The 21,655-nt window shown below is 43.1% G+C and overlaps 1 protein-coding gene across 8 annotated transcripts in view; it reads right to left on the reverse strand.

Moving 5' to 3' along the window:
• The window catches only part of DENND1B (DENN domain containing 1B), a 270,596-nt gene that overhangs the window by 46,689 nt on the left and 202,252 nt on the right, over positions 1 to 21,655 (reverse strand). For 7 of the 8 annotated variants that reach the window (XM_024976901.2, XM_059875836.1, XM_024976899.2 and 4 more), the window contains one exon: positions 6,044 to 6,134. In XM_024976901.2, the coding sequence (XP_024832669.1) occupies positions 6,044 to 6,134 (91 nt within the window). Of the gene's footprint in view, positions 1 to 6,032; positions 6,135 to 21,655 lie in introns of those variants that run through there. The other variant, XM_059875838.1, reaches the window with a different exon arrangement.

Genomic DNA, 21,655 nt, shown 5'->3' on the forward strand with positions numbered 1-21,655 from the left:
GGGTTTTTTTTTGGCCAAGCAGCGAAGCTTGTGGGATCTTAGTTCCCAAACTAGGGATGAAGCCCATGACCCTGGCAGTGAAAAGGCAGAGTCCTAACTAGGCTGCCAATGAATTCGCTAATAATAACTTTAAATGGAGTATAATCTATAAAAATACAGAATTACTATGTTATACACTTGAAATGAATACAACATCGTAAATCAATTTAAAAAATTATGGGGGGAAAAATAAACATGTTCTTGACTCAATATTCCTTAGCTGCTTTTCACAGATTGTTATTTGTGTTGATCTAATGGCTCCTTCGTCCTTTTAACCCCATGACATTCTTCTCTTTACATATTTCTGAATATCCTCTTTCCTTTCTTCTCAGGAGAAGATGGGTCCCACGAAAGGCACCAGGAGTAACATGGATTTCCTAAACAGTCCTGACCAGGCCGGGGTTCACCGAGACAGAGAACAGTTTTGGAAAACTCCCTGCGTTCATGGCCCTTAACCACAGTTCTAGATTCAACATGAGCGGACGAGTTCTGTGTGGGGCCGGCCTGCTCTGTGTTTCCAGCCAGAGCCACAGTGACGACAGGGCTCCACCATACTCGTATTCACGCTATCAGGAGCACGCACGCAGCACCAAAAACAGCGCGTAAACTGCCACATTAACGGCCCGGGGGGGTGGGGGTGGGAATGAGAGGCTTGTCTAAAGTTTCTCAGTTGTTTTTGCTTAGAGAAACATAATGATTCCTTCAACTCCAGTGACTGTTGATTTCTCCTGTAGTGATCTTCCTGAGGGATATATATATATATATATATATATATATATAAAATCTTCAAAGGATAATCAAAAGAGACAGGAATTTTGCTTTTATCCATCAGAGCAGAGAAGCCCTGAGTACTGCTCTTGTTTACTAAAGGCCTTCTAATTAAAACGATCTCTTATCATAAGAAGGCATATATCATAGTTATTAAAGCGAGAGCTTTGAAGCCAGGCAGTCACGTGTGACCTTGGGCAAGTTACCGAGGTGGGTGCCCTCACTAAAATAAGGATGCTCAGAGTCCCTCCTGGGCGCTGGGAGGGTTAAGTGAGATAATATTTGGAGAGCTCTTAGAAGAGCTTCTGCCGCATACTAATTCAGGAAGCATGAACATTAATCATCATTTCCATTGTAACTAGGAGAGAAATGAAAAAGCTACAACAGTTTACTTTTTGAAGAACAGTTCAGTATCTCAGACCTATTCTTTCTCACAAGAGTAGTCCAGATAAAAAATGTTTCAGCTGACTTCTAGGAACTATTTTTTGGACCCTTATATACACATATATCTCATTAGTAAGAACACTGCTAATTTTTATTAGATTATTAGTCTATTCAAATCTTAATGATTTTGCTTTATTTTCTTCTAAGATGACTGTCTCAGTCTCTCTAAGATAACAACTTAAAATGTAACAATTAGAAAATCACACGATCACCAGGCATAATTTTTTCAATGTACTTTCTTGCTACACCTACTGAAATGCTGCTGTTGATTTTTACTCGCTCAGTCCTGTCTGACTCTTTGTGACCCCATGGACTGTAGCCCGCCAGGCTCCTCTGTCTATGGGATTCTCCAGGCAAGAATACTGGAGTGAGTTGCTATTTTCTTCTCCAGTGTAATCTTCCTGACCCAGAGATCGAATCCCGGTCTCCTGCATTACAAGTAGATTCTTTACCACTAGCCACTGGGAAGCCCCAAACTTACTGAAATGAATGCTTTCTTTTGGATCAGTACTGGCTCCCCAAAAGTAAAAAAAAGTGTTCAAAACCTTTTTTCATTTTAAGAAAGAACAACAAAGTGGCTGGCATTAAGTTGTACTGAAAGTGCAGCAGTCTCTAAATCAGCGGCTAACTGGTGATAAATATTCTTCTATTCTTCTTTAAACAGTAGGACCTTTCATGAAAAAATTTGGTGACCCTCCTCCCACCATAAAAGCCACCTACACTCTCCTCTGTTACTGAGGTCTGCAGACCAAGGGTGAAGACTACAGAATTTACTACACAAAAGGATCTCAGTTCCACCCCATTACTGTCCCACAGTGTCATCCCCAATTCCATACAGGATACCAGCCCCACGGGTCGGAACGATAATGAGATCGCAGTTATATAAACACTCAGGAGCTGCCGCAAGCAATTTGTCCACGAGCTGACAATATTCTGCTTGTCTGAGGTGAAAAGTAAGAAAGCCTTATTTTAACACAAAAGTTCCACTGAGGCTAAATTTTCTGCCGTGAGCTGAGGGAAGCAAGGGGCTTCCGAAGGACGCACGTTCAGCGCACTTGCTAGGGCAAGGAAACCAAGTTTTTCCCCAAGCTGAAAGCGTTCCGTGAAACGTAACCCTACTTGCATCAGAGGGAGGTCCACAGCTACTCAGATCACCTGTACCTCTTTCAGTGAAAAGCGATCTCAACAGTTTTTGTATTTTGGAGGTGAAAAAATAAATTTTATTTAAGATTAAAGTTAAATTTGGGGAGATTTGTAGGTAAGTACTAATTATTCTTTGTCTTTTCACCTTTTATTTCTCAATTGTAACAACTATTTACTTACACACAGACTAAAGATTTCCTTCCCGCTGAATTAAACCTATAGATAACTAGGTTGGGGGGAGCACTATTACCACCCCGTGAAAATGAACACACGGGATTATTCACTTACTTCGTCCCAAATCTAGAACAGCGTCTGGTACGTAGGAAACACTCAGCAAATACTGGCTGAAGGAATGAAGAGGACTCTTAAGGTTTCAAGCAAAACTGTCTGCCAGAGTCAGGACTAAGTACTAGATCACCAAGTGCAGAGTCAGGACTACGTGCCAGATCATCAAGTACAGAGTCAGGACTAGGTACCAGATCAAGTGCAGAGTCAGGACTAGGTGCCAGATCATCAAGTACAGAGTCAGGATTAGGTACTGGATCAAGTGCAGAGTCAGGACTAGGTGCCAGATCATCAAGTACAGAGTCAGGACTAGGTACCGGATCAAGTACAGAGTCAGGACTAGGTGCTGGATCAAGTACAGAGTCAGGACTAGATGCCAGATCATCAAGTGCAGAGTCAGGACTAGGTGCCAGATCATCAAGTACAGAGTCAGGACTAGGTACTGGATCATCAAGTATAGAGTCAGGACTAGGTGCCGGATCATCAAGTACAGAGTCAGGACTAGGTGCCAGATCATCAAGTACAGAGTCAGGACTAGGTACCGGATCAAGTACAGAGTCAGGACTAGGTGCTGGATCAAGTACAGAGTCAGGACTAGGTGCTGGATCATCAAGTGCAGAGTCAGGACTAGGTGCCAGATCATCAAGTATAGAGTCAGGACTAAGTGCCAGATCATCAAGTACAGAGTCAGGACTAGGTACCGGATCAAGTACAGAGTCAGGACTAGATGCCAGATCATCAAGTGCAGAGTCAGGACTAGGTGCCAGATCATCAAGTACAGAGTCAGGACTAAGTGCCATATCATCAAGTATAGAGTCAGGACTAAGTGCCAGATCATCAAGTACAGAGTCAGGACTACGTACTGGATCAAGTACAGAGTCAGGACTAGGTGCCAGATCATCAAGTATAGAGTCAGGACTAAGTGCCAGATCATCAAGTACAGAGTCAGGACTAGGTACCAGATCAAGTACAGAGTCAGGACTAGGTGCCAGATCATCAAATGCAGAGTCAGAACTAGGTGCCAGATCATCAAGTATAGAGTCAGGACTAGGTGCCAGATCATCAAGTATAGAGTCAGGACTAAGTGCCAGATCATCAAGTACAGAGTCAGGACTAGGTACCGGATCAAGTGCAGAGTCAGGACTAGGTGCCAGATCATCAAGTACAGAGTCAGGATTAGGTACCGGATCAAGTGCAGAGTCAGGACTAGGTGCCAGATCATCAAGTACAGAGTCAGGACTAGGTACCAGATCCAGTGCAGAGTCAGGACTAGGTGCCAGATCATCAAGTACAGAGTCAGGACTAGGTGCCGGATCATCAAGTACAGAGTCAGGACTAGGTGCCGGATCATCAAGTACAGAGTCAGGACTAGGTGCCGGATCATCAAGTGCAGAGTCAGGACTAGGTGCCAGATCATCAAGTATAGAGTCAGGACTAAGTGCCAGATCATCAAGTACAGAGTCAGGACTAGGTACCGGATCAAGTACAGAGTCAGGACTAGATGCCAGATCATCAAGTGCAGAGTCAGGACTAGGTGCCAGATCATCAAGTATAGAGTCAGGACTAGGTACCGGATCATCAAGTATAGAGTCAAGACAAGGTGCCGGATCATCAAGTACAGAGTCAGGACTAGGTGCTGGATCATCAAGTGCAGAGTCAGGACTAGGTGCCAGATCATCAAGTATAGAGTCAGGACTAAGTGCCAGATCATCAAGTACAGAGTCAGGACTAGGTACCGGATCAAGTACAGAGTCAGGACTAGATGCCAGATCATCAAGTGCAGAATCAGGACTAGGTGCCAGATCATCAAGTATAGAGTCAGGACTAGGTACCGGATCATCAAGTATAGAGTCAAGACAAGGTGCCGGATCATCAAGTACAGAGTCAGGACTAGGTGCTGGATCATCAAGTGCAGAGTCAGGACTAGGTGCCAGATCATCAAGTATAGAGTCAGGACTAAGTGCCAGATCATCAAGTATAGAGTCAGGACTAGGTACCGGATCAAGTACAGAGTCAGGACTAGATGCCAGATCATCAAGTGCAGAGTCAGGACTAGGTGCCAGATCATCAAGTACAGAGTCAGGACTAAGTGCCATATCATCAAGTGCAGAGTCAGGACTAAGTGCCAGATCATCAAGTACAGAGTCAGGACTAGGTGCCGGATCATCAAATGCAGAGTCAGGACTAGGTGCCGGATCATCAAGTATAGAGTCAGGACTAGGTACTGGATCATCAAGTATAGAGTCAGGACTAGGTGCCAGATCATCAAGTGCAGAGTCAGGACTAGGTGCCAGATCATCAAGTATAGAGTCAGGACTAGGTACCGGATCATCAAGTATAGAGTCAAGACAAGGTGCCGGATCATCAAGTACAGAGTCAGGACTAGGTACCGGATCATCAAGTGCAGAGTCAGGGCTAGGTGCCGGATCATCAAGTATAGAGTGAGGACTAAGTACGGGATCATCACGTGCAGAGTCAGGGCTAGGTGCCAGATCAAGTGCAGAGTCAGGACTAGGTGCCAGATCATCAAGTGCAGAGTCAGGACTAAGTGCCAGATCAAGTGCAGAGTCAGGGCTAGGTGCTGGATCATCAAGTCTAGAGTGAGGACTAGGTGCCACGGACTGAGTACCCGTTCCTAAGTCATTCATTTCCTAGATACTACAACACAGTTTCAATTACTGACATTTCAAACAATGTAACTGCTAAATTATATTACAGTTAATTATATTAAATAAAAGTGGGATGTCACTAATGTGTGTCACACATGCAAAATGAGATGCCTCCTCCCACATCTTTAAGTGAGCACTTATCGCCCAGACAAGGGTAAGAACGTGGGACAGTAAACTAAAAAGTCTGTTCCTAAATGCTGCAGGGGCCTGCAAAGCAAAAAAAAGAAAAAAGGTAGACTTCTATAAAGACACTCTTACTTAAAAATGCAGCAGCAGTTGTCATGTTCAGACCTGTCTTTCTGGATTATGTTAAAAGCTACTACGTGCACCACAATCTCAATTCCCTAATTCTTACTCAAGTAGTATTGATAGATATCAGTAGTATTTCTCTAGCAGAGAAAATTAGTCAGGAGGAACAAACTAACTGCATTTCTGTGACATTTTTTTCCAGTCATATTAAGAGACTATCCAAGCAAACCACTGCCAGCTCATGAGACCATCTGAATGCCGAGCATAACATATCAGGCAAAGTAAGTCAACACTAGAGTTCTTTATATGATAAACTAATGTACTGAAGGCATCAGGTATTTACGAGAAAATGGTAGTTTACATAGTAGACATATGTGCCATAGGTGCAAAAACCATAGATAATTGTTATTCAGAAAATGGACAGCCACACTGGAGCTAGTCTTTACCTCCACAAAAGCCACCGGAAGTGATCTCTTCTTCAAATGCATCAGAGAAACCCTTTCCTGCATTTAGTTTTGCCAGTCGACCATCGATAAACTGAAATTAAAACATGTCAAATATGTTAACTGTCATTTACTTCATAAGATTAGACTTTTACTTACACCAAAAGTACTAGCAGACACTCACGTTACATGTGTATAAACACAGATATACAACAAGAAAACGCAGACCACTGAGACAGCAGGTGGACCATGAACAGAAGCTGGTTAGACAGACCCCATCAGTAAATAAAACAGTGTGGACACAAAGACCACAGCCCCTGGGAGGGTCTGCACAAGGCTTGCCGCCAGCCCAACCTTGGCCTGGGGGAGCTGAATCCACCCCCAGGCCTCAGTGTTCTCAGTATTTGCTTCAGGACATGGCTGCGCACATTAAATTAACACAGGTTTATTATGGTTACGTAAGCATCCAAGAAATGTTAGATGTTACTATTTTGAAGTTGATATTAACTTTATCCAGTAAAATAAAACACTCCAGATCTGAACTACTAGTCCTAAAGGGTAAGAGCACCAGATAGGTCTAACCACCTAATAATACAACAAATATACCTTCACAATTCCCAGCAAATGTGTTGACCAAATGATCAAAACTGTGGTTACAAATATGAATAAAATTCAAAGTAAATTCCTGTTGACTTACAGGAGGTTACCTTAAACAATATTTTTCGGCATTCTGAAAGGAGAGATGGGGGTGGGAACTCGAAGCTACCAAAAGTACCCAGAGATCCTCTTCAAAACACAGCCCACCATCTGCTCTGCCCCGTTTCCACCCTGCTCCTACACACACAGCAAAGCAGAATCCCGGGGTTTCGGAAAATATCCTTAAGGGATCGTCTTGTTGACCGGCTCCAGGCATAAACCAGTGACACGTTTTACACACGCATGTATCACTGGCACTTGGTTAGTTTTATATTGTTGGTCTGTGGCACCAGACATGTGTGTTTCTTAGATTATGAAAAATCTTATAAATGTTTTGTGGTTTCCCCACTCATGATGATGGTGAATTGTCCTTAAGGCTCCGTTGCATGAGAGCCAAAGGCTGACATAAGGAAGTCTTCAGTGATGTCTGAAGAACAGACTTGAGACTGAGGATTAACGTAAGAGGTTCCTCTTCATCTTAAGAGAATTAATTAATCCTGGCCATGATTTTTTCACCCTATAAATTTAAAGTTTAGATAAATAAGAGACCTTGACTTCTAAAACCTTCTCATGGTCTGCCCTGGTTTTCTGGTTAAATGGTTAAAGGACAAAACTAACCGAGAGGAGGGGTGAGGTCGGTGTCATTCCCCGGCAGAAACTGGAAGCCACTAACCACGTGTTGGCAGTTAAGATGCTGAGACAGAAATCTCTTACAGACCCAAATTAGGAAAGAATGGCCAATGAACCAAAAGGTTCCTGTGCAAAATGACGTTTAACTGCCTTTTTACCGTAGAATGGTTTTGGCCAAAAACGTGGTAAAATGAGTTTAAAGGGACATAACCTAAAAAGACACGGCCATGGCATTTTTGCCAAGAGTATGAGCTGCTCTCATAAAAATGAGAACTGAGAGCAGGGCCTGTAGATGGCCCATTTTAACACCCGCATTATGCTTGGCGCGGAGGAGGTACCGAGACTACAAACAAATGTGAACGTGGAGTCTGGCATTTGAGAGGTTGCCTCTCACTGCCATCGTTAGCTTTATGATCTCGGGTAGCCTGCCGTCTCTGAGACCGTCTCCCCTTCTGTAAAATGGGAGTAACAACACAGAAACATCTGATGGGGTTTTGTGAGAGTTAGTTACCAAAGGGGAAAGGTGAGGGATAAATCAGGAATTTGGGATTAACAGATACACACTATTATACATGACATAAATAAACAAGGACCTACTGTATAGCACGGGGAACTCTACTCAACATTGTGTAATAACCTATGAGGAAAAAGAATCTGAAAAAGAGTAGATACATGACTGAACTGCTGTGCTGTACACCAGAAACTAACAACGCTGTGTATCAACTATTCTCTTAAAAATTTAAACGATCACATTTAGTGCCCGTGGTGCAGGCAAAGAGTGAACGTTCAATACTCAAGTCCACTTTCCCCACCACCTCCACCCTTCCTGTCGCAAACTCCTGCACTTCCTGAGAAGGGACCACAGCCCCTTGGTAGAGGCAGCTTTAACGCCCAACACGTAAGTGGAAATAGATGCTTACCGAGGGACGGAACACACAGAAATGATCCTAAAGGGCACACGCTTCACGTGGTTTAAGAGTTAAATAGCTATAATGTGTGGAATTACTCATTTCATCTTGTGCTAAAAGGCAGTTAACTTACAATCCTGGGTGTCTTTGCTACTACCTACAATAAACAGTTAATTTGAAACTAATGTAGTTTAAAACGCCTGCAGAATTTGACTTACGCACATTTTCAACACAGTATGATAAATCAAACTAAAGTGATCTAATGTGACGGATTTTGAAAAAATAAGGTGAAGCACAATGATAAATTTAAAGTAATACATTACTGACAAGTGGAACAAACTAAGACATCCTTTTAAAGGACTTAATTTGCCTTAAAAGATTAAGACTACAAGACTGTTTAAAAGGTTTTCATTTTTGTGTTTACTGGAAATAATCCATTCATTTTAGTTTGAGTGGAACAGTTCAAGTCTAGAAAGAGATAAATCTCAAAACTATTTACTGATGATGCATTTTTGAGCATGACTAATTACTTTGTGTTACTAAACTAGTGATTTGAGCTAATAGAAATGCACCACTTGGTAAAACGCCCCATGTTATCACTGACTTTGCAAACAATCATCTCAGTGACTGACACTTATCAACATACACACTTAACGAAAATGTTCTTAAAAGGTTGATTGTGTGCACACACACACATACACATTACACACACACACACATACACCAACGCAGACCCCCAGGAATAACTGAGAAGAGATATTAAGGGAGAGGAATGCTGAACCTAACAGTTCTCTAAACTCCTTTTTATATTTTTGATTCAATAACAGCTTTTTTTTATTTTCCCAAGTGGGGTTGGTTCATGGTCACACCACTCTTATAACTGGAGCGGTTCATAGTAGGTGAAAACAGTAGCTACTGCTGTAGACAGAGAGGTAATTCTGAACTAAACAGCATTACTTGCAGGAAAAGCAGAGGCTACACAACACATATCGCTTAGCAAATGTATTCAAGACATACATTTTGGAAGAATTAGCTAAGAATGGCAAGTAATAACAAGTAAAACTGTAAATAACAATGGAGGTACTTCAGATATAAGATAAAATTAGGTTGCAAGGAGGTTTTTAAAAGAGTGCATGAGTATGCTTTAAGATGAGGCTTTTTACGTAAATCTTAATATTTCGCTTTTTACTCCAAAAGGAAAAATTAAAACTGGAACTAAACATGCGCAACCACCTCCCAAAACTTAAAAACCGTAGCCGGAAATCTCAGAAAAGTTCACAGGCCTGATCCACAGAACTGATTCCAGAATTTAATTATGAAAAACAGATGAGATGTATTTAATAAGAATAAATGCATTCCTTAAAATCAATAACATCATCCCCTCTAAGTCATCAACAATTACCAGAAGTGGATCTGGTTAATCCTTAGGATGTGATCTTGAGAGGGTGTAACAGGTTACAAGATAAGTGTAATTAGGCAGCAAAACTGCTTCCTGCTGCCTCTTTTTGATACTGACATCACTAAGGTTTTCTGAAGTGTCTTTATCTTCAAGTAACTATCTGAATAGGAGATCGAGTCAATCCAAAGAAACTACGCGTTGCTGTAAATGCACTTCAGTTTGCACGATTGTCTAAGGGAAATGAACTTGCACCATCCAACTTCTGAAACACAATCAAGATGAACGCTGTAAGAGTACAATAAAACATGAAGGACACACTTGGATGGCAAGCTTCTTCACAAAAAACATAAAAAATATGTTCTGATCAGATTCACAGGTTAAACTGTAATGGTAGGCCAGTGGACCACCGGGAATGTATCTTTCCTCTGAGAGACAAAGTATGTGTTTCTCTTAATACTTTGATAACTTCACTACTCAGCCCATTTCTGGCATTTAGTCCCCAAATCCAAAACAAGCTGCGCTACTAATCTGTGTTCTAATGACTGCAGTGCTTCAGACATATGTCCCATAAATATTTAATTGCAATCAATCCATCAAATCTCTGAGGATGACAGTGATTAAATTTCAAGATTCTTCTATCATTTTAAGAGAAGTATGTGATTTTTCAGTTAAAAGCTCGTAAGAAGGTTGTCCTGAGGAGAGGAGGCCAAACGAGGGGTGGGGAGCACTGACTTCAGTGCCCAAGTGGCAGTCTGGTCCCTGAAGCAAAGCAGCAGGGGCACACGTGCAACCCAGCACACAGATGTGCACACCCGCAAGAGCTCCTGATGAAAGTGAAAGAGGGCAGCGAAAAGGTGGGCTTAAAACTCAACATTCAGAAAACTGAGATCATGGCATCTGGCCCCATCACTTCATGGCAAATAGATGGGCAAACAATGGAAACAGTGAGAGACTTTATTTTCGGGGGGGCTCCAAAATCACTGCAGATGGTGACTGCAGCCATGAAATTAAAAGATACTTGGTCCTTGGAAGAAAAGCTATGGCCAACCTAGACAGCATATTAAAAGGCAGAGACCATTACTTTGCCAACAAAGGTCCATCTAGTCAAAGCTATGGTTTTTCCAGTAGTCATGTATGGATGTTAGAGTTGGACTGTGAAGAAAGCTGAGTGCTGAAGAACTGATGCTTTTGAACTGTGGTGTTGGAGACTCTTGAGAGACCCTTAGACTGCAAGGAGATCCAACCAGTCTGTCCTAAAGGAAATCAGTCCTGAATATTCATTGGAAGGACTGATGCTGAAGTTGAAGCTCCAATACTTTGGCCATCTGATGCAAAGAACTGACTCATTTGAAAAGACCCTGATGCTGGGAAAAATTGAAGGGGGAGGAGAAGGGGACGACAGAGGATGAGATGGTTGGATGGCATCACTGACTCTATGGACATGAGTTTGAGCAAGCTCCAGGAGTTGGTGGTGGACAGGGAAGCCTGGCGTGCTGAAGTCCATGGGATCGCAAAGAGTCAGACATGACTGAGCGGCTGAACTGACTGACACTCCTTCGCCTGAAGAAAAATGTTGTTCAGTTGCTAAGTCCAACTCATTATGACCCCATGGACTGCAGTGCACCAGCCTCCTCTGTCCTCCACTGGCTCCCAGAGTTTGCTTAAATTCATGTCCACTGAGTCGGTGATGCCATCTAACCATCTCATCCTCTGCCATCCCCTTAATGACTATGTCTCAAAAATTTACTTATTAGAAACCCTTTTTGAGCACAAAGATAACGAATAAAGTCTTGAGAGCTAGAGAAAAATAATTTTTAATAAATCAGAAATCTTTAGAAATTTAAGTAAAAATTTAAATACAGTAAAAAAATTTACTTTTAAAACATATTAATTTCTTATGGATCTTTAACATTTCCTTTCTATATAATACTTTGGGGTTAAAAAAAATAAGTTGTCTAATTTAAATATTTCTTCTTACACAGGCTCAGTAAACCTTGACGGGTTAGTGAGAACCACACTGAAGTACTACAATAAATTAAATCATCAGATACTTACAGCCATGTGCTAAATGCCAGGCCTTCAGTTCGCAGCTATATATAAACACAGACTGCAATAAGTAGGAATAAGGCAGGTCAGCTTAAAGCTAAACCAAGAGAATGAAGTATGTAAAGGGACAGAAATAAACTATTATTTTTATTCCATTTCAAGGACTGGGTAATCACATGACTGAAGTGTATTAAATTAGACCACCATGGTACAAGGAATAGAAAAACACTCTGAAGGGTATAAAATTTACCACTCAGTGCAATTTATCATTAGAACCAGTAACTCAATGGAACAACAGTCCTTCTAAAATACATCAACAGACATGAAATAATTTGCAACAGGATTAAGTCCTTTGAACTTCTTGACCACCAGACCATGAACTCATTCATTCATTCAATAAACTTTTAATTGAGTATTTACCATATGTTGGGTTCTCTTTTAGACGTGTGAAGACCAGAAATGAGTGAAACAGACAAAGATTCAAGCCTTCATAAGATTTAAGTATCTAGTGTTGGGGGATGGCATGGCAGGGCGCAGAGCAGAATGCATGAAATAATAAACGCAATAAGTGACGTAATACGTCAGAAGGGGATGAGTGTGGGAAATAGAACAGAACTGCCAGGGGAGCTCGGGGCTGGGGGCAAGGAGCTTTCAGGTGTGGACAGTGAGGTCCAGGGCAGACGTCACGATGAAGACAACACCTGAGCCGAGGCTAGAAGGCAGGGAAGGCAGCAGGCCTGGGGTCAAGCAGGGAAGCGGACCCAGGAAACGGGGCTCCCGGCATCGACACAGGGCAGAGCAGGCTGGCGGGGAGCGAGCACCCGGGAGTCCCGCACGGAGGCCCAGGGATCCAGGGAGGAACTGAGCCGGTGTGAGGCCGGTGCTCTCCTGAATTCACAACCTAACATATCAACAGCACTCTGGGCAACCCCTTTCCTCTCCAGCCCACTCGCTCTCCATCTACTCTGCATCTCTGCTCCCCTTAAAGGTCCAACTGCCTCCCCCTCTCTTCAGCTGATGACCCTGCTGCCGAATCCCACTGATTTAGAAAAAGAACCTAAAGCAACTGAAGGAGGCGTTCTGCCCGCCCCAGGCACCAGCTCTCCTCCAGCCGCACGCCGTGTCGGCTCCGCGGAGGCCAGCTCCTCGCCCGGCCCACAGACTCGGGTGCTCCTCCTGACCCCACGTCTTCTCCCGCTCTGTCCCTGTCGATGCTCCTCCTTAGGGGACAACTCAGACCAGCTGACGGCACTGCTGTCCCCACACCCTCCTCACCTGCCCCGTAGTCACAAGGGCTCCCTCACCTCCCCAGCAGCGCTGTGCCCGCTGGGGCGTCCCATCTCCACGTGACCAAGCCCAGAGATCAGGTCCACGTTCTCCCCTGATTCAGCCCATCACCAGCATCTGACAGAGCCGGGCCCTCCTTCTCTCCTTGGCCCCAGAGGTAACTGAACCCTCTCCCGTGTCCGGGGTCACTCACTCAGGCCTCCTCCTTGGTGGCTGCCCTCTGCTCCTCCCCGGCCCCTGGGCCACCTGTCGTTTCCATTTATACACTTCCCCTGGCCATCTCACTTGGTCTCCAGTCCAATGACTCTAGACACTACCATCTATCTACACGCTGATGACACCCACACGCATATCTTAGGTCTAATTTTGGCTTCTGCCTCTTTATCCATCTGCCTAAAGCGAAAGAAAGTGTTAGTCATCCAGTCGTTATCTGACTCTTTGCAACCCCATGAACTATAGCCTGCCAGGCTCCTCTGTCCACAGAATTCTCCAGGAAAGAATGATGGAGTGGACTGCCATTCCCTTCTCCAGGGGATCTTCCCGACCCAGGGATCAAACTCAGGTCTCCTGTACTGCAGAATCGTTACTGTCTGAGCCACCAAGGAAGCCCCGGATCAATGTCTTGTTTGGATGTCTAACAGACATTTCAGACTCATCATGTCCAAAACTGAATGCTTATTCTTCCCCCCAAATTTATCCTCTCCGCAGTCTTCCCCATTTCAGAAAAATTAACATACATCCTGCCAGTTTCTTGGTTGAGAAATCATGGATCCATGGATTCTTCACTCCTCTTTCTCTCACACTTCACACTAAATCTTTCAGCGCACCCACTGACTTTATCTTCAGAACAGATCCACATCTGACCTCACATCTTCCATGGACCAGATGCAAACTGCCATCTCTGCTCACCCAAATTACAGCACAGCCTTGGATACCGTTCTTCTGCTTCCTCGTCTGACCACCCTACAGGACACTGCTCAAATGCCACATTCTCCCTGAAATCTACCCAGCTAATGAGCTACTTTAGTTGGGCTTCCCTCGTGGCTCAGCTAGTAAAGAATCTGCCTGCAATGTGGGAGACCTGGGTTTGATCCCTGGGTTGGGAAGATCCCCTGGAGAAGGGAAAGGCTACCCACTCCACTATTCTGGCCTGGAGAATTCCATGGATTATACAGTCCATGGGGTTGCAAAGAGTCAGACACGACTGAGCAATTTTCACTTCACTGCAAGCTACTTTAAGCTGCAATCCCACCCTGACCCCTGGTGATCCTCCTTTCCTGTTTCATTTTCTTTTCCACAGTACTCATCATCTCTAAATATGCTACATAATTTAGTTAACTTATTTTCAGTCCCCCTCATACAGAAACACAGAATTCACAACATCAGAAATTCTTTTCTGTCTTGTTCTCTAATGCAACCCAGCACCCAGAACACTTCCTAGGAGAGCAGACACTCATACACTGTTGAATGAGAAGAGGAATAAAGAACACTTAGACGAGTGCTTCTAAAACATAGTGTGGGTATCTTTACGGTGTGTGCATGCTTAGTGGCTCAGTCATGTCCGACCGACTCTTTTTCTAAAACATAGTGTGGGTATCTTTACGGTGTGTGCATGCTTAGTGGCTCAGTCATGTCCCACCGACTCTTTTGCGACCCCATGGACTCCATGCGTTCCCATGCGACACCAGGCTCCTCTGTCTATGGGCTTTCCCAGACGAAAGTACTAGAGTGGGTTGCCACTTCCTCCTCCAGGGGATCTTCCTGACCCAGGGATTGAAACCACGTCTCCTGCACTGGCAGGCAGATTCTTTTACCACTGCGCCAATCGGTAAGCCCCATTTTTATGGTATTTCATTAATAATGTAAATTTCTGGGTTTTAGTCCAGTGCCCCTAAACCACAAATTTGAAGGTGAGTGTCAAGGACATGCATCTTTAATAGACTTTCCCGCTAAATCTGCTGCAGGAGGTCTGGGAACACACTTAGAGAAACAACCTTTAGGATGCTACTCGAAACTCATCAGCAAAGGATGCCGAAAAATGCATTCCTAGTCCTAATAAGTTCCCTCCTGACACACTCCTCCTCTCTACCAATAAGTGTCTGCATTTTCTCTAGGGCAAATGTTACTTTTCCACGTTATAAAATATGTGCTTGATACAGTTACTATCTCCCGTCCGCTCATATGTCAACTATTTCCTAATACTCCAGAACGCTTGACTCTTCAGCACTAGTGATGCATGTGCTGATCTGAGCTAAAGATGACATCCCATAAATAACAAACTATCATGCTTCTTTCAAAAAAGATTAACAGGAAAATGGAGAGATGTATAAGAATGTATTATTTATGTTAAAAGCTTTCTAAAGTCTCCAACTAACATAAAGCAAAATATGTTACTTTTGACTGCTTTTGTCCAATACCTTATTAAGTCAGAGAAACTGGGTCATGGCACAAAATACAGAGCACTGAGGGTCTCAGAGAATGTCCACTTTCACATACTGTAGCATCAAGCGGCTCTAGGTTGGGAATTATAGACACCACTCAATGAAAAACACAGAAACACCTGATTCCTACAATTTAAGGATTTTCACAAATGAGCTCCATTATATTCAATTTTTCAAGTTTTTCATCTACCAAAATCATAAAGACATTCTGCTGCCTATTCCTTACAATAAGAATAGGGGTTTTTATTTGGTTTCTTTATTTAACAAAACTAAGTGTCTGCTATACACTAGAATGCCTGCATTGAGTAACGTGAAATGGAGACAGACGGTGCGGGCAGAGGAGACAGGGAGGCGGCCAGCACACGTCACTGTGTTCCTCATTTACCCCTGGGCAGACGGGGGGACTTAGCTGCTCTAAGTCCCAGGCTTCCCTGGTGGCTCAGGAGTAAAGGACCCGCCTGCCAACACAGGAGACATAGGCTCAATCCCTGGGTTGGGGGATCCCCTGGAGAAGGAAATGGATACCCACTCCAGTTTTCTTGCCTGGGAAATGCCATAGACAGAGGAGCCTGGTGGGCTAGAGTCCGTGGGGTCACAAAGAGTCAGACACGACTGAGCACATCCAAGTCCTAACTTTACCACATGCTACTGTGGACACTCTCAGCAAGTTATTTCACCTCCCCGTAACTACGGTTTACAAAGTGCAAAGTGGCAGTAATAAAGTATGACACGCTGTGGCCACTGCAAAGATGAACCCAGATTAAAGCCTTCAAACAGTACCCAGCGTAAGTCAGTATTCAATGAACGTTATTTTTATTTACTCACAATTACCATCATTCAGTCTCTCACTATTTATTATCTACTGCAACTCAAGTGAGAAGCATAAAGACAAGAAATCATTTTCAGAGACCTAAGAGCAAACTCCTAGAATGGCTACAGTAAGGGTCTTTGGAGACGCAGGAGAGGAAAAGTCAGAGCCGTAAGACCCAGAAGATGAAGGCTTCTGTGTGCCAGGCTAGGGTCTGAGTGGCATCCTAGACACAGTGAGAAAGACTGAAGATTTGCTTTTCAGAAAGAACACTCTCAAAGCAGGCTGGAGGAAGGCTTGAAAGGGGGGCTAAATGAAAGAACACGAACCACTCCCCCAGCGCAAGTCACTGACACCGGAGCTGGAGAGAGGGAAAGAGGGAAGGCCAAAGGATGTTCAGAAAGAAGGATCAACAGAGCACAGTCAAACAACTATGTGAGAAAGACTGGAGACGATGGCGTGAGAAAAGATGGCGCCTAGTTTTCTGGTTTAGGCAACAGGGTAAAACTAACTTACAAACGAAGGGGTGCAGGATGGCTCGTATGTGAAGGTGCATCTATGTGAAAGGGCGTCACATGTGTGCGTGTGGGAGTGTGTGTGTGTATGCCCACACATACCCAAAGATACTATACACACACACACACACACACACCTGCAGTCACAAAGAGTCGGACACAACTGAGCGACTTTCACCATCTGAATAAAGCCGTGTTCAAGACCCCTCATCATAGATAACTAAGGCAGTTAGTCCCTCGTGAGGAATCCCCAGGAGCTGGCACGAGTCAGAGACGTGGGAGTCTGAGTACAGAGACACTGGGGGACCAGACAGAGGAAAGCATAATGAACAAGGGCCCTGAGCAGCTGCCCAGAGAATCAGGAGGGAAAGCGAGAGCGTCGTTGTTGCTGTTGTTCAGTTGTGGCCAACTCTTTGCAACCCCATGGACTGCAGCTCACCAGGCCTCCCTGTCCATCACCAACTCCTGGAGCGTATTCAAACTCATGTCCATTGTGTCAGTGATGCCATCCGTTCTCTGTCATCCCCTTCTCCTCCCACCTTCAGTCTTTCCCAGCATCAGGGTCTTTACCAATGAACCAGCTCTTTGTATCAGGTGGCCATAGTATTGGAGCTTCAGCTTCAGTCCTTCAACGAATATTTAGGACTGATTTCCTTTAGGATGGACTGGTTGGATCTCCTTGCAGTCCAAGGGACTCTCAAGAGTCTTCTCCAACACCACAGTTCAAAAGCATCAATCCTTTGCATTCAGTCTTCTTTATGGTCCAACTGACATCCGTTCATGGCTACTGGAATAACCAGAGCTTTGACTATATGGACCTGTCAGCAAAGTAATGTCTCTGCCTTTTAATATGCTGTCTAGATTTGTCACGGCTCTTCTTCCATGGAAAGTGCATAGTAAAATGAGCAGAAACTTTAGTTCCAGGAGTCTTAACAAACAATATCCAAGAAAATAATTTCCTTTACTGTGTTAAGTGTAATGTGAGATAAAAGGAAGAGCCCTAAAAATACTGGCTCAAATCTCTGTAAAGCTTTGAGTTAAAGATGGTGCTGCCAGGGCTGTGGATTTAAGAAGCGGTTTCTGGGATTCCTTCCAAATCCATTATCTGAAGAGGAATTTATCCAAATGGAACCGACTCTCATCCATCTAAGCCGTGTTTATTCCCTGGTATCGTGGAATGTTAGGGCCGAAAGGTATCTCAGACCTAGTGACCCTTCAGTCTAGCTCACGTTACAGACACAGAAACTAAGGCCTGAAGAGGATGAGAAGTCAGCTGTCAGTGAAAACACGGCCCATTACTGGTGGATCCATAAAGAGTGTGTGTGTGTATATATATACATATATATGTATACATATATTATATATTTGCATGTATGTATGTATGTTTTGGGGGCTTCCCTGGTGACTCAGTAAAGAATCCCGCCTTCAGTGCGGGAGATCTGGGTCACATCCCTGGGCTCAGAAAAATGCCCTGGAGAAAGGAATGGCTACCCACCCCAGTATTCTTGCCTGGAGGATTCCATGGACAGAGGAGCCTGGTGGGATACAGTGCTTGGGGTCTCAACAAGTCAGACACAACTGAGCCACGAACACTTGCACTTTCTTTCACTTTCATGTATGTTTTTATACAACACTTAGATTATAATTTATAGTTAAATTATAAATTAACAGCTTAATGCATAATGATAAAGCCAACTACCAGAACATGCCCTCCCTTACAGAAAAGATCAGAATCCTTTCAGCTTACCCTTCCCTTGTCTTTCTTTACAGCTTTATCACAAAGATGTTTCCCTAAATAATACATTATTTAGCTCTTCTCACTACAGAACATCATTACATAAAAGGACTCATCATAACAACTCTTCCGCGATGTGCTCCTTTCCCTTAATTCACTCACGTTCAGTCTCACTGCAGTGCGCTCATCTCTCTGCCGTGCAGCAACGTAACCACTTAGTCATCTTAATGCTGACGAACATGTGAGTTCAGCGCCAGCGTTTTTGCGTTACAAGTAATTTTAGTGAATGACTTTTGCTGCCAAATTTAGAGTGAAATCACTAGGTCAAAAGAAATCTGCATGTTTAAGTTTCAGCGCCAAAGTGCTTTCTCAAACAAGCTGTGCAAACTTTCACTCCTATCAACAGGTGAAACTTGGTCCCTCGCTCCATGTCTTTGCCAAAGTTTGAGATTTTCAGGTTTTTAAAACGGGGCCAATATGGTGAGTGTGAGGTGATATTCCATTATGTTTTTACTTGCTGTTCTCTGATTATAAACAAGGCTGAGCATCTTCTATGTCTTTATCAGCCATTCAGGGTTTTCAAGTGCATGTGCTTATCCATGTCTTATGCACAATGACATTGTTTTTATTTTTTTTAACGAACATGCAGGTTTGGTTTTTATATTCTGGACTTTAATCTCTTGGGTGGTTCAAAAGAATTGCAAATATGAAGTCTTTTGATGGTCAAAGCTCTTAATTTCAGTGAAGTCAAATTTATTAAGCTATTTTCTTATATCCTATATAACTTGTCTTTATACTCAAAGTAATGAAAGTCAAGTCAGTTTGGTGTGTTACTTTCTAAATCTTTATATATTTTTGGCTCAATTACATATGTGAGGCATTCCAATGCTAAGAGATAGAACCTTCCTCAGAGAGAAATATTAATGTTTTAATATTAAGTATGATGTTTACTGAAAATGTCTTTAATCATGTATTTTTGCTTTTATCATGAATATTATGACGTTTTTGCACCTGTTGATCTAATGATCTAATGATCTAATGATTTTAGTCAAAGAGGAGAGTGAAAAAGTTGGCTTAAAACTCAACATCCAAAAAACTAAGATCATGGCATCCGGTCCATGGCAAATAAGATGGGGAAACAATGGAAATAGTGAAAGACTTTATTTTTTTGAGCTCCAAAAGCACTGCAGATGGTGATTGCAGCCATGAAATTAAAAGATGCTTGCTCCTTGGAAGAAAAGCTATGACCAACCTAGATAGCATATTCAAAAGCAGAGACGTTACTTTGCTGACAAAGTTCCATCAAGTCAAAGCTACGGTTTTTCCAGTAGTCATGTACAGATATGAGAGTTAGATCATAAAGAAAGCTGAGTGCTGAAGAACTGATGCTTTTGAACTGTGGTGTTGGAGAACTCCTGAGAGTCCCTTGGACTGCAAGATCAAAGGAGTCAATCCTAAAGGAAACCAGTCCTGAATATTCATTGGAAGGACTGATGCTGAAGCTGAAGCTCCAGTACTTTGGCCACCTGATTTGAAGAACTGACTCACTGGAAAAGACCCTGATGCTGGGAAAGACTGAAGGCAGAAGGAGAAGGGGATGACAGAGGATGAGGTGGTTGGATGGCATCACTGACTCAGTGGACATGAGTCTGAGCAAACCATGGGGTCGCAAAGAGTCAGGCACAACTGAGCAACTGAACTGAATGATTTTACCCCAGAATCAGTTAATGTAGTGAATTACATCCATAGATTTCCTAATGTCCAACTACCACTTAATTTCCAGAATAAAGGCAATCTGCTCATGAAGCAGTAACCTTTTTAATCCTTATACTAGAATTGGCTAAAAATATTTTAAATTTTACATCTGTAGTCGTAAGTGGGGCTGGCTTATAATGTTTTCTTCTCATGTCATCTTAGATTTTAGAGTGGAAGATTATCTCAGTCTTACAAAAGAAACTGAAGTGTCTCCCTTTTGCCATAATCAAAACAGCAATTTTTTGGAATCTGAATTGGAACCAATTGATTCTTGAATGTACGGGAGAACCTGCCTGTCTGATACAGTAAATGCTGGTTAAATTTAATTCTTACGTGTGGGTACTGTGTGTGTTCAGTCATGTCCGACACTTTGTGACCCCACGGACTGCAGTCTGCCAGGCTCCTACATCCATGGGATTTTCCAGGCAAGAATATGGGAGTGGATTGCCATTTCCTTCTCCAGGAGATCTTCCTGACCCAGGGATTGAATCCAGGTCTCCCACATTACAGGCAGACTCTTTACTATCTGAGCCACTGGGGAAGCATATTTACCATTTATTTTGCTCTTCCTTTCTTCTTGCATCTGAGACCTTCCATCTTAGAGCTAAGAAAATTTTCTCCCTGAATTACTTTCTTAAAATTCTTCCTTAAGAATGTCTTTCTCCTGTTGGTGTGGTAGTCAAGGTTCAACTAGAGAAGTAGAACCAGTAAGAGATTAGACAGACAGACACACACACATACACATAGGAGATTTATGGTAAGACCCTGGCTGACATGATTATGAGGGCTGGCTAAGTAAGTGGCACAGGACAGGCAGCTGGGAAGAACAGACACGGCAGGTGGCTCTGCAGGCAGGGGCCAAGCGGCTGCCCACAGACAGAGCTCCCCTCTTGCAGGCAAACCTCGGGCCTGTTTTACAAGCCTTCTGCCCAGTTCCGACAGGCCTACCCAGCTTACATAGGATAATCTTCCTTACTTAAAGCCAAATGATTACAAGTTTAAACTATATACAAACAAGTATCTTCACAGCAACACTTAGATTTGCTGCTGCTATTGTTCAGACGCTAAGTCTTGTCTAACTCTTTGCGACCCCATGGACCGCAGCACACTAGGCTCCTCCGTCCAACACTATCTCCGGGAGTTTGCTCGAATTCACGTCCATTGAGTTGTTGATGCTATGTGATTAAATAACAGGGGGGCCACAGCTTTGCCACATGGACACACCATTAAAGGCAACACAGAGTGCAAACTCCGCTTTTGCAGGGAAATGTATTCACAGCTCTATTACAATTAAAAGATATTTTAGTTGACTAGGTATTCTTTCTAAAGAATTTTTTTTTTAATTCTTTTACTTAAAAAAAAAAGTCCCTCTTCATTGAATATTTTAGAGCTGAA

Source organism: Bos taurus, chromosome 16, assembly GCF_002263795.3.
Source record: "Bos taurus isolate L1 Dominette 01449 registration number 42190680 breed Hereford chromosome 16, ARS-UCD2.0, whole genome shotgun sequence".
Taxonomy (NCBI): Eukaryota; Metazoa; Chordata; class Mammalia; order Artiodactyla; family Bovidae; genus Bos; species Bos taurus.